The 12,803-nt window shown below is 39.1% G+C and overlaps 1 protein-coding gene across 1 annotated transcript in view; it reads right to left on the bottom strand.

Moving 5' to 3' along the window:
* Positions 1-12,803, bottom strand: part of NPSR1 (neuropeptide S receptor 1) — a 93,703-nt gene that overhangs the window by 40,034 nt on the left and 40,866 nt on the right. Inside the window, exon 3 of the mRNA XM_058030025.1 lies at positions 4,909-5,041. Coding sequence (XP_057886008.1) covers positions 4,909-5,041 — 133 coding nt within the window. The remainder of the gene's footprint in view (positions 1-4,908; positions 5,042-12,803) is intronic.

Below are 12,803 nucleotides of genomic sequence, written 5' to 3'. Positions count from 1 at the left end.
ACTGATGAATTTGTATGTATGATTTCCCTAAAGTGCAGAAATATTCCAAGTATCATTTTCCTGATGAAAAGCTGGAACAGAGACCATTATCTGTTAATAATGTTCTACATGTTAATTTTGGTAATGGTGTTATTATATTAAGCTTTTCTACAGATCATGGAGTAACAAGTCATCTTCATTCCTTCAAGTCATAGAACAATGAAGAAAATTATTGAAGGACAGGCACAGTACATTAAAGCAGTCAGTACCCAGTACCCTACTGGTTTTGGTGTAGGGGAAAAAAAGAAGAAGAAAAGAACAAAATTTGTTCATGTTTAGCTCTTGTGGCTGCACAGTTAGATACACTCATTTAGTGCATTTAACTGGAAAATTAGTCTCTGCCTTCAGTCATCTAATCCAAAGTCGCCCTAGAAGTTGGTGATTGAGCCCAGCTGGTTTTAGTCTCACTGTCATGCTCTCTCTGGGCAGAAGCAGCACAGGAATAAAGCAGCACTCTTTGCTTTAGCAGGGTCCATTTCCACCTATATGCTTGTGTTGCCCTCTTGTAGCAGGTTCTCAGTGTATTGGCTTTTTACCAAACTCTGAACAAAATGAGTGCAGCTGGTGAGGACCAAGGCCTTCAACTTTCTGGGAGCAACCGAGGAAGGTAATGATACAAATATCTTTATATCACTTTTTAAATTACCTCCTTGCCTTTTTAATGTAATTCTCAAGTCATCCCTTAGGATTTGGTATTTATACCATAATATGGACTGTACAGCTGCATATGCTTACAGAAAATCTTTTGTTTTCCTCTTTATATGTAAGCTACCATAAAAGTTATGTGATGTTCTTTCTATTTTCTCTCTTCATTACAGCCAAAGCAATACATATGTGAGCACATATTTCCAAACAAGACTCTCAGAATGTAGCTTAAAATTTGGCATGCAGTTAAGTGCCTACATGTAGTTCTACCCCTAACAATGGACAAAATGTAACACTGTTCCTAAATTACTGATTTCTGTTAAATGGTGGAATAGAAGCACACTGAGCTAAAGGTCGTGACATTTCAAGTTCCAAATTTCTGGATGGTAATGTTGGAGAAAAAGATTTAAATAAGCTACCTACTTCTCGTCAATAAAAGGAACTTAAATACATTCCTCTGTCAGTGGTAGTTAAAGTTGAATGGAAAATAATGAGAAGAAAAATTCTTTCATTTCATTTGTTCTCTTCAATTCATTTCTTTTCATTTAAATATAGACTTTTTCAATGTATTGCTTGATTGGTTTTGGAATTGGTCAAAAAATAGCAGTTCTTGCTGTTACAAAGTACTAGCTCTTTGGCCCATAAATTATATTTCTTATCCACTACTACTCAAATAGTTTGATATATGCCTCGTGTCCACTGCTTTTACATTTTGAGAGTAAACTTAAGAAGGCCTTCATTTGGTAGAGCTGGGTAAATTGACCTGTTCAGATACAAATGTGTGGACAAACCATGTTTCCTGAAAACAACAATATTTCACTTCAATACTTCCAGCTTTATACAGCGCCTTCGAACTCATCCCAGTCTTTGATCTTGAACCACTTGGTGATTTCAGTCGGAGGCAAACATCTTAAATACAGTAAGACACTGAAGTTATGTGAAATGGCATCGGGTAGGGGAAGATGTAAGAGATTTCCTGCCAAGAGAGATAGCTATGCCATGAGCATAACTTGTGCTGAGCTCAGAAGAAAAGTGTTTGGGGAAAAGTGCTTAGAAATACCCTCCTCACAGGGTAATCTTCAGAGCTTGCTCTTTCTGAGAAACTAAATTACCTTGGAGATAGAAATCTGTAGGAAACCTAGCTTTAGTTTCCATCTGCACAGACAAACTTGTTTCTAAGAACAACATTTTTACAGAAGAGGAATATGCCCAAAGGCAAACTGAAAACTGAACACAAGCCAAATATGGCAATATTCCTCTTCATTAAATTAGCTGATGCTGAGTGATTAGTACTATTGTTCAGCTCAGCTGTTAACTCTTAGCTGATTTCCTAGTTCTTAATTCCCAGATAATTTCAAAGAGATTTATGCATGAACTGAGAGTTAGACATAGACTTAAATGTGGTACTGACACAAGCATTGTATAAGTGTATATTTAATGTAAAATATTGTGAATCCAGGCTTCAGCAACATCCTTAAGCATTCTGAAGTTGAAGGGATTACTCACATTCCTACAGATCCCCACAGCCCTGAGCACCATGTTGAATTATGATGTAGTAAAGGATCAGTAAGAATATTCTCTAGATTTGTGGAGTGGGTTGAACCACTGAATTCTGTCAGTGTTGAAAGAAGCCTCAATCAGTTAGTTATTTCTCATCTGCATCTGGCTTGGCAACCAATCAAGAAGAACAACAGCACTCACTTCTTATTCATGTATTATGCACAATTTTGCTTTGAATACCTTGTTTATTCTAACACAAAGGCTGAATTTTAATTTCATTTTTGGTACTACATCAGTGGCTAAATGTGAGAATTGAGGGTATCTCACAGTTGTTGAGCCACAGATCAATAGACAAAAAGTTTTTAAATGGCTTTGACATGTCTGCATTGATAAAACTATATCCATTATTCTTCTTTCTGCTACTGGGCAGAAATAATAAATATTTTAAGGACCTCAAAATAGATGAAAGTAGTAATATTGACTAAGCAGAAACTGTTTGCCAGGAGATTAGGCCCTAGTTGGAAGGATTTAAATATGCTTGGCATGTCAAAGCAATGTGACAAGTCGGTGTTTTCATAATGTTCTGCGTCTACCTCATAACTTGTTGTGAAAGGATGATGGCTGTTGCCAGCTTGCTTTGTTCTTAATAATATTTTTAAAGATAAGAAAGTGAAATGGCTCCATTTCAGGAATTAAGTCATTTCCTTGTGCCAAAATACTGACAAGCAGTCTTGGTGCGGGAAGATAAATTAGAGTTCTGACTCCTGCATCACAAAAAAGAAATCGACATTGCTTGAAAGGAGCCTTGTTGTTAGAGCTGAAGTTACTTCTTTTAACGTTGCAGATGTGAATGTCAAGTGAGTTTTCTATGTGAATTTTTGTAATATGAAATGGAATAGACTGTTGAACTCAGGCAATTTTAAAAGTCAAGGATAATTTTAGGGAAGGGGAAGTCAGAAGAATCAGCAAGTGGAACACACAAATCTCAGTCAAATTATAGCATCAGCTGTATAGCACTATTTGCTGCCCACATCTAATGGTGTATTTGCTTTGTTGACTTTGCCACTGTCACTGATTCTTTCAGCTCCCTCAAAATTGCATTTGCAATGCCTTCCTCTCCCTTCATGCTGACAGTACTTAAACCCCTAGTGAATAGTTCTTCATGGACCTCCATTCTAATAGAAAAAGTCCTCTTTCCTATGGGTATAAAATGGAAAAATTCCCCCTCGGACACTTTTCCAGCACAGAAACAGCAGTAGACTCCTCCCAGTACACCTGACAGTAAGTATGAAATGGATGATGTCCGTCTGGGGCTTCCTCTGCTCTTCTTTCTTTGCCTGTACTTCTGCTTGGCTGCCTGAGTACATTCCATTCATCTGGGATGGGGAGCTCTTTGAGCAGTGTTTATTTTGAAACTCCTGTGAACACTGCAATGCTTGATCTGTGATTGATGCTTCCAAGCTGTGGGGTGAGGCTGTATTGACCTGCCTTACCTGATGGATAATACTGCTGCCTCATGAAGGAAGTGGCAATAAAGGTCACAACTGAGATAAGAAGTAAAACTATTTATTACAGATGACTCAGGCAAATAGGAAAACAGCTGTCAGCACTTCAGAAAAGAAGTCACTGCAAACCCTCACCTCCTCACCTTACAAGGATTCTTCCATCACCTGTTACAGGCCTGCCTCTTTGCATCAATTTGCACACCCTGGTCTGTTTCAGCTAAGAGTAGTTCTTCAAACTGAACATGCTCCTGAGCAGACATGGCTGAGACCATGGAGTTCATTTATTTACAAAAATGCATGGTGGAAATTGGGCAGCGTAGTGCTTTGTTTTTCCAGTTTAAACACAGGTACAACAGACAGCAAAGGAGGAAGCAGTATTGTTGGAAAATCATATATTAAATGGTTCTTTAGTGAAAAAGTGCTATAATTCCTACCATAGCTTAGGGGAAGAAAAAAAAACCAATAGAAGCATATAAACATATCCTATATACACAAACAGTACAACACAGATGTCTTGTAAGCAGGGATTAGTAGCAGGACACTGTTAGAGAAACAGCACATATTTTCCCTTGGGAAACTTAAACCCCCACAAATGTAGTCCATTCAAGACCACAGATAAACAATGTGCTGCTTATGCTCATTTCCTTTCCTTCTTGCTGAGACTGACATTTTACAAACCAGGCTCCTGTACATTTCACACTCTGTTTAAAAACTACAAAGTCCTTGGATCAGCATCCTTTTGTCCATTAAAAAAACCACCTTAATGCATTGTTCTCCACCTTTATATTGTTATATTTCCCTTCATTAAACTGGACAACATGAAGTTATTTTCACTCTTCACCGCAGGACAATAATTGATGGAGTAGTTTTAGTAGAAAAACACAAGAGATTAATCTTAAACTAGTTTAATTTAAGCAGTTCCATGACAACAACTGGAGACAGCTTCTGGGAAATGTAGATGCAAACTCAGACTGGAATATAAGATTTAGTGACACCAATGAGTTGCAGCTGCTGCATACTACTACATCTAGCAACATCTTTTTAGATCAGAGTCAGACTGAGCCCTAAGATAAGTAGCCATCCATTTGCTTTATGGCAAACTGCAACTGGACATTAGGTGGCAACTAGATTCTTCACCCCTCAAGTCACATTTTCTTATTTGTCATTTTAACAGTGATTCCTGTGCAGGTCAGGTGCCCTTTCCCCTCCCATACACTACCTGTGATTGCCAGCTGAGTAACAAAGTAGGTCATTCGAGATTTCCGCTTCCTCCTCCAGGTAGAGAAGAGCACAATGGCATTTCCAGAAATTGTGACAATAAAGAGAATCCAAAGAGTCACCAGCTGCTCTGTCTGCAATGGAAAGAAGGGAAAAAAGCATATTGGTGGGTGGATGGACAGCCACTTATCCTCAGACAAATGAGATGAGAATGGAAAACAGGAGTCAAATTTGAGTTTTGCCAATTGATTTAAACTATTTAGTCTAAAAGACATTCTTGGTTTTTTTCAGAAAATACTTAACATGCATCACTGCTAGTGATGTTCTTTCCAGTTTGGTTTGCAGGGGCTGTATATTACTTCTCCCTTCACAAAACAACTAGCAGTGTCTGTATTCTGCACTTAGTGCTAAAATGAGAGGCAGCTCTCAGCTTTCTTGTGCTGCTCCAGCAAGCTGTGAAATAACCAGCTGCCTCACTTCATAGGGAATGTTGATAGATGGGCTCCTTTGGAGAAATGGAGGAAATAAATACTTCTCTCTTCCCCAACTTCAGTGAGTCTGGGTCATTCACGAGCCCTAATGAAATTCAGCCATCCATTCCATGATCTAGATGTGCACCAAGACTGAAAAGGAAGCGTGACCCACTAAAGAAAAGTATACTTGTGTAGCGACTGAAACGTGATGACAAAACGTCCCCTAGTGGTGTGTGTATAAAGAAAACAAGGTAAGAAAGCTGTTCGTGCTCTCAAAGCATCGGGATGCTCTGGCTGCAGGATCAACACCGTATGTGTGTGTCCACGTTTGGTTGTTTGGTACGTGCACATCCAATCTTTATATCCTAGCAATTGTCAATGCAGTAGTTTGGGATCTTTCCATTCAAAACAGCAAATCCACAACATGGGAGTTAGGGGAAGATGGAGGATGCAGGTGAGGGCTGCAGCTGAGGAGGGGTGCCAGGTGCTGGCCCTACAGACTTGGACTCAGCAGGCTGGGGGAGAGATGCTGTCAGTAATACCCACCTACATGATTAGGCTGATAGAAGAGCAAAAACCAGGGAGAACACTCATTAAAGGCATTTGTAAGCCACTATGGTGAGCAGAAACCAGAGCTCCTTCTGCTTTCAAAGAAAATAGTTCACTATGAGAGTGGGGAGGGAAGGTGCAATGAAATGAATGGAGCAGGGACATGGAACTTCCTGCTTTATAATTAGCCTCAGTGCCTTCTCAGGACATAGCCCCACTCCTGGCCAGCAGTCATTGTCCCTCCTTGTCCCTCCCATTGCCCCCCAGAGCAGCCTCTCCTGGGAACCAGCCTCAGCTTTGCTCCAGGTAGGGACCCACACTACCTTGTGGATCACAGGGTCACGCAGGGAAAGCAAGACCTGATGAGGGGCAATTTGATGTTGCACTCTGTGCCTGAGCCTAGAGATAGTTTAAGCAAACAATGAAGGCTGTGTAGAGAGGATTTCACTTTTCCCAGCATGATGATTTTCACCAACATAATGTCATCTCACCTAACTTTGAAGTTCCAAAGAGACACAACTGTTCTAAATTGTCTTAGTATTGTCTAGGTCATAGCAGTGTCTCAGAGATGAGTCACCACTCATCTCACCTACCTTGGGATGATTTGTCTCCACTGAGTATAGAGTGACCTAGATGAGACAACCCATGTGGGCTAGATACTTGGCCTTTAGATTAAAAAAAAAAAAAAATTGTCTTTTTGTGTTACCTGCAAATCTCTTTAATTTATTGGAAACAAATTTCCTTAAAAATGTGTGAGAGAAATGTGGTGAAACTGTTTTTATGGGGATGCTTTTCTTAGCACAGGAATTGGAAGGAAATATCTTTTTGGAAGACAATAAAATCATAAGCTAAGATTTCACATCATTTTTGTCCTTGAAATCAATGATTTCTCCTCGGGGTTTGTTTTGGTTTTTCCATTTCAGAAAACATATTGCTCACATGAAGAAAACTAAGGGACTAGACTTGTTCCCGTTTTCTTTGGTATAAAATCAGAAGAGCATTTTCTTAAAAGGAATTATATTCCTGTATTAAACTGATATTGATAGGAACAGAAGAAAGATCTGACACTCAAACCTTCTTATGTTTCCCACAGAAGAAATAGCTATGGAGCATCAGAGGCTGTGTTAGAAGGACAACAGCACAGTACAAATGGTCAGATTAAATCCCTTCTGCCAATTTAAAAGCAATACCTAACAATTAAGCAATGTTAGACTCCAGACATTAAACCAGACTGCAAAGATAACTTAAAAATGCAAACACTGAAAATAGAGGTAACTCTGGAAGGGCCGTAGACAAAGAAATAAAGCCAAAATTTCTATTAATCTATTTGTGGGAGCTGACATTCTGACTAAAAGGAAAAAGATCTCATTCCTGAGGATTAAGGAGTTGTAACAATAGGAAACTTAAATCACTGCAGCCTCTCTCAGTCTGTGTTAACTTGCAGAATGAAAACTTCCATGGTTATTAATGGGATGCCCACTGTGATAAAGGCCTTTGCAGAGGCCAGGATTGGAATTCAAAATTATCTTCATGAATTGGAAACGTGTACTGGGAAAAAAAAGCAACATGCTGTCCAACAAGGAGAAGTGCAGGGCTGCAGTGCAGTGAGTGTAATCTCTCTTGGTCGGACCAGCCTTCCAAACATCAACCCTCACAGGCAGCACACGTGCAAAGTACCCCAGAACCTCATGGAATCACCCGACCATGGGAGCAACAGCCCCCACCACTCTGGGATCAACACCAGGCTCACGTGCCTCTGCTGCATCTTCCCACTGGGCCATGCCCACTCCTGGGCACAGTGCTTCAAGAGAGACACACAAACGAGTTGGCATAAAGGATGTAGTCAGGCAAAACGACTGAATGAATCAAGTTGCTAAATCCAGGAAAAGCCGACTGCAGGAAAAGATGAACATAGCCTTGAGGACATAAAAAGACTAACGTAAAAAAGTAAAGCACTAATCTCTTCTTTAGATCCACTGTGGACTGGACAAAAAATCAAAACTACGGTACAGAAGTCAGGATGAAAATTTAAAAAGAAAAAGAAGGCCTTAAAATATATCATAGATAGAGAGATTGATTGAGCCAGTGAAGCCGTCTGTGAAGCCTTTAAAAATAGTTATTAGATTAGAGAGATAGCTGATGGATTTTTGAATCTCACTCCAGCTGAACTTTCTTTAGTTTTATTCATCATCTTCAGATTGTTTTGATATAGAAGTGTTTAGATTCATGTCTTGTTCATTCATCAAACAAAAATCCTTTCTTAATAACAGTCCTGGACAAGGTAATTTACAAAAAACATGCCTCAATAATATGTTGTGCAAACATCAGAAGCATTCTGATAAAAAGGAAGATAATAATATCTCCCAAACCTCTTTTGACAAGGGCTTCTTTTGAAATGGGCATTAATAACTACAGTAGATGAGAATGCCATGAGAGACTAGTGTCATAGAGCAGTTATTTCAGGTTAGAAAAGCTAGAGATGCTGTTGACATTATTAAAGTCACCAACAAATGAAAGTCAAGAGGATTTCCTTGGTTTGACTCGAGCCATTGCACATATTGCTGTTCCACAAGGCTGCTGTGTTTGCAGCATGGAAGTGCTCAACATCCAGAGAGCATATTCAGGTTTTGCTATGTTGCTCCAAGATTAAAGCCATGTTTAGTCAATGAAGAAAATACCTCTTCATGGGTGAAATGGAAGCCAGAAAACCTGTCTGAAGACTGTGCATTTTCCTTTGGCTGTAAAATGGCTTATAATTTTCTTTCTCTAATTAAATTTCTGAATCCAGAGGCTGGAATAAGTCTAACAAGAGGTGTATTCTGCTTTATATTTGAGGCAGAGATCACTCCTGCAAACCCCTTTAATCAAGACCATATTTAAATCCTTTTGGAGATGTTGGGTGGCATTTTGGTACCACAATGCCATCCCTCCTTCCAGTTCTCCCCAGCCAACTTCCTTGCTCTGTCTTCCCTCAGGAATTGTATCCCTCCTGCTGGGGAGCACCAGCTGTGACTGTGGAATGGGGATATACCTGATAGCCCAGTCCAATGGAGGGGCTGTTCCTCGTGTCTTGAGGTGCAAAAGCCTTTGTCTGATATTAGAGAAGTTGCCTAATAGAGAGAGAGGTTCAACTAGCAATGGGCAAAGATTATTTGTACTTGAACAGAGACCCAATCTAAAACGTTTTAACTGCTGAGGCTGCTCTGGAAAAATTTGGTTTCAGGTAAGAAATGAGGAAACAGAAAAAGGGAGGGAGAGATACTCCATGCCTGGAGTGGCTGACTGGCCTCTTAATATGAGCACTGAAGGCCTGCAGCAACTTCTTGGTCCTGCTGACCTGGCATCTTTCTGCACCATCTTCTTGGTCTCCTGGGTGAAGAAGAGGAATGATTCCTCATATCACAAGCCAGTAGCGGCTTAAGTCTCTGAACAGCTTTTTCTTGACAGTTGATAAACTCTGGGAATACACAAATGATCTTGCCTTTGGTATATTTTAAAAATTATGGGGTTAGCGTAGCAGCAATTGAGATTGTAAGAGAGCTGTAATCATGAAGCAAGCCAAGCAATTTTGCAAGAGTGCTCTTAACACATAAGAAGAATATATAAATCCCCTTGTTAAATTGGGTAACTGTCATGCTCTTGGTCAAGTTCACCACTAGTAGATTGCATTGCACTTTCTTGAAGGAGGGAAAAAAAGAGAAAAATCTTTTTTCATTCTCTAAAATAATCACATTAATTGCAGACCATGCAGAAAAAAATGGAGCAGTCTAGATTAGCAATTTGTTTTTTATCCTACTGTAGAAGATTTGGTATCTTGAACATTGAAAACTGAAAATGTTCAGGATGGATTTGCTATTTTAACATCCCCCATTTAGGATGGAAACTTAAAACCCTTAAAAAACACCAAAATAAAAAAACAAACCCAAAAATAAACCAAAGACCCAAAAAAATCCCCAAAAAACCAAGAGAATTAATTTTCCAGAGGCAGAGAGGTGCCATGCAGTTTGACTGATTTCTGTCAGGGATTTATAATCAGCTTATCTCTAGGGCAAATTGCACTTTGGACTGCTACACTGAAGGGAATAAAAGAAATACACCCATTAAGCCAATTAGGGAGTTTTAAAGGTACTGACTAAACCTCTGATAGAATTCATTGAATTTTTAAATAAATAAACAAAGCAAAAATAATAAAACACCTCTTTTCCGTACTGCCAGATTCCTACACAGCAGAAACCCTAGAGGAGCCTTCTGGGGTCTATGTGCTGCCTACAATTATCTGGCAGGAGGGTGCAGAGAAGATGGAGCCAGATTCTTCTCAGATGTGCACCATGAAAGGGCAAGAGTCCACAAACAGGGGTTGCAACATGGGACATCTTGGTATGACGTTACAAGGAAAGTCTCTTCATGAGGGTGGTCAAGCACCAGGATGGGAACACAGAAAGGTTGTGAGATTTCCATCCCTAGAGATATTCAGAAATTAGGCAGACACTGCCCTGAAAAATCTAGCATCATTTGGATTTGCTTTCAAGTGGCTAGTTCAGGTTACCTCCAGAAGTCCTTCTCTACTTGAATTATTATGCACATACACAAGTATGCATAATACCTATTTTCTTAAGTATTCTTAAAACTAGAAGATACTTAAACAGACATAATCAGATTTGTGCTTTGCCCATGTTGCATATTATTTTTTGTATCACAGAAAAAAGAACAGCTCAGATCTTTCTGGTAATCTTTACATAACTTAAAATTTGTTCTGCAAGTAAAGAGTATGGCTGTAAAGACTACTGGCATGGAAATGGGAAAAACATCATTGTCTTAAGAAAAAGGACTTGAAAAGTCCTTTTTTAAATATTTACTTGCAGTCCTGAGATGAAGAATTTCTGCCAGGTGTGATCAGCTTAAACTGTGGGCTTCCAGAAATGAAGTGTGATGCCACTGAAGAGGTCATGACTATGGTTATGCTTACCACCTACAAAATAAAGGGTTTTTAATACATAAAAACAAAGAACAAACTTGGTTAAAATTCTAAGGAAACATCCATCTTTTTTCCTGTGCTGAAACATTCTACACAAGTTGGGTTGTGAAAAAACCCCACAATGTAACATCAATCTGCTCAAAGAAAGTTGCGTATACTTAAATTATTAACAACAGTTCTGACTGTCAAGAAGGAAAAAAGCAAGGGGCACCAAATATCTTACAAGAAGAGGCACAACAAACAGAATACTTGGGCTAGAAGTAAGCTTCAAACAGCAGCAAATGCTAATGACCTGAATGTGAAGATTCAGATTACTAATTCATCTCCTAATCTTCAAGAAAAGAAAAGCTAAAAAAATGGCTGAAAAGCTCTTGATTCATTTGCTGATAGCCTGTGTCTTAATAAGAAAGAAACATAAAACTGGGAAGGTCACTGGAATCTTCAGCCTTGGCTGTCACAAGCAGCAGGAAGTGGTACTGTCCACCCCTGTAATACAAATATGTTTTGAAAGAGGGTTCTTCATCCAGCAAGGCAAAACTGAGAAGATGTTTCTACTCAGATCTCACACAAGATATTCCTGAAAATTTTGGGAAAACAATTTGATTGACACTTAAAAACCGAGGGGAAACTCATGTGAAGGTAAGAAAGACGGGGAGAAAAGAAAGTTCAAAGCTAAGTTTTATATTTTGTCATTCAAAGTGCTTCCATTATGATTGAATTTGAGAGAAACACATTTCAGCAGGCAACAAGCCCTCTAGGAGTTGATCTTTTTTTGTTGTTTTTAATTAGTGAGGCTGGAATTGAGCCTGATTCAAAGTGCATAAACACCAGTTCAGCCTCAGGTTTGACTCTGGGACTGCTGCTTTCTCATTTAAATGCTACTGGTTGTGCTTGATAGCCCTCCTATCCCCTGTGCAGAGGCTGCCTTCCAACTGATTACTTGGGTTATCTTCCCAGCCCAAGGTTATGGAACATTCTGGGAAAGCTGGGATGCATTGCCACATGAAACCTCCACCAACATATCAAATATTCTGACAACAGTCACTTCCCAAGGAGTCCTTATCATTGTAAAAAACACACAGCTGGAAGGAGCACAAGCTGACTTTTTCTGTTCTGTTGAACTTGAGAAGCAGTTTTGTATGAGTTTGTGTCGATATGGTATTTCACTCATAGTCTGTTATGTTTATGTGTTACATAGAGGAAAGATCTACAAAATTTTCTTCCTTTCAGACTTAGGGAAACAGAAAAGCTGAGAAATAGACTGAGAAAGTCTATTCACTAAATCAAGATACTTCCTCATGGAAAGGGGCAATTTTGTTATCAAGATGAATTTCTCCTCTTTTTGAAATCTAGCTTTTTTCTTTTTTTGTGAACCTGTGCTTTTTAAAAAAAACCTATTTATTAGCTCTGACTTCATCACCATGGACGAGCAGGGTCCCTTCAGTGCACGCAATCTAATGCATGCTAATTGCAATGATCTTTCCAACCTCAACAGCTGAACAAGCCTCCACTCTGTCCCAAAATTCTCCACGGGTGTGATGGTGACAGTCAGTAACAAATTCAATTCTGTCACCAAATAGTTCTTATTTGCCATTCTGTTGTGATTTGGTACAAGACAGATAAGAAATGCGGGCAGTGCTGTTCAGTTATTGCAGGATGTTTTACTCATTGCACTCTAGGAAAATTCCACAGAATTAGACAGATATTCCTGATTTAAATGTCATCAGGAAACATAAATTTTTAATAGTGTACCTATCTATATTTTTTAGAATATTTTCAGTCTAGAAAGATAATATTAGACCACTCAAAGGTCTATCCATAATCCTATGATTTTTGACAGCCCTATTTAAAACTCCAAAGTGGTGTTTTTCTTAATCACCTAAAATTATTATGTATGCC

Source organism: Melospiza georgiana, chromosome 1 (assembly GCF_028018845.1).
Source record: "Melospiza georgiana isolate bMelGeo1 chromosome 1, bMelGeo1.pri, whole genome shotgun sequence".
NCBI lineage: Eukaryota > Metazoa > Chordata > Aves > Passeriformes > Passerellidae > Melospiza > Melospiza georgiana.
This window is presented reverse-complemented; position numbering and strand designations above follow the sequence as displayed.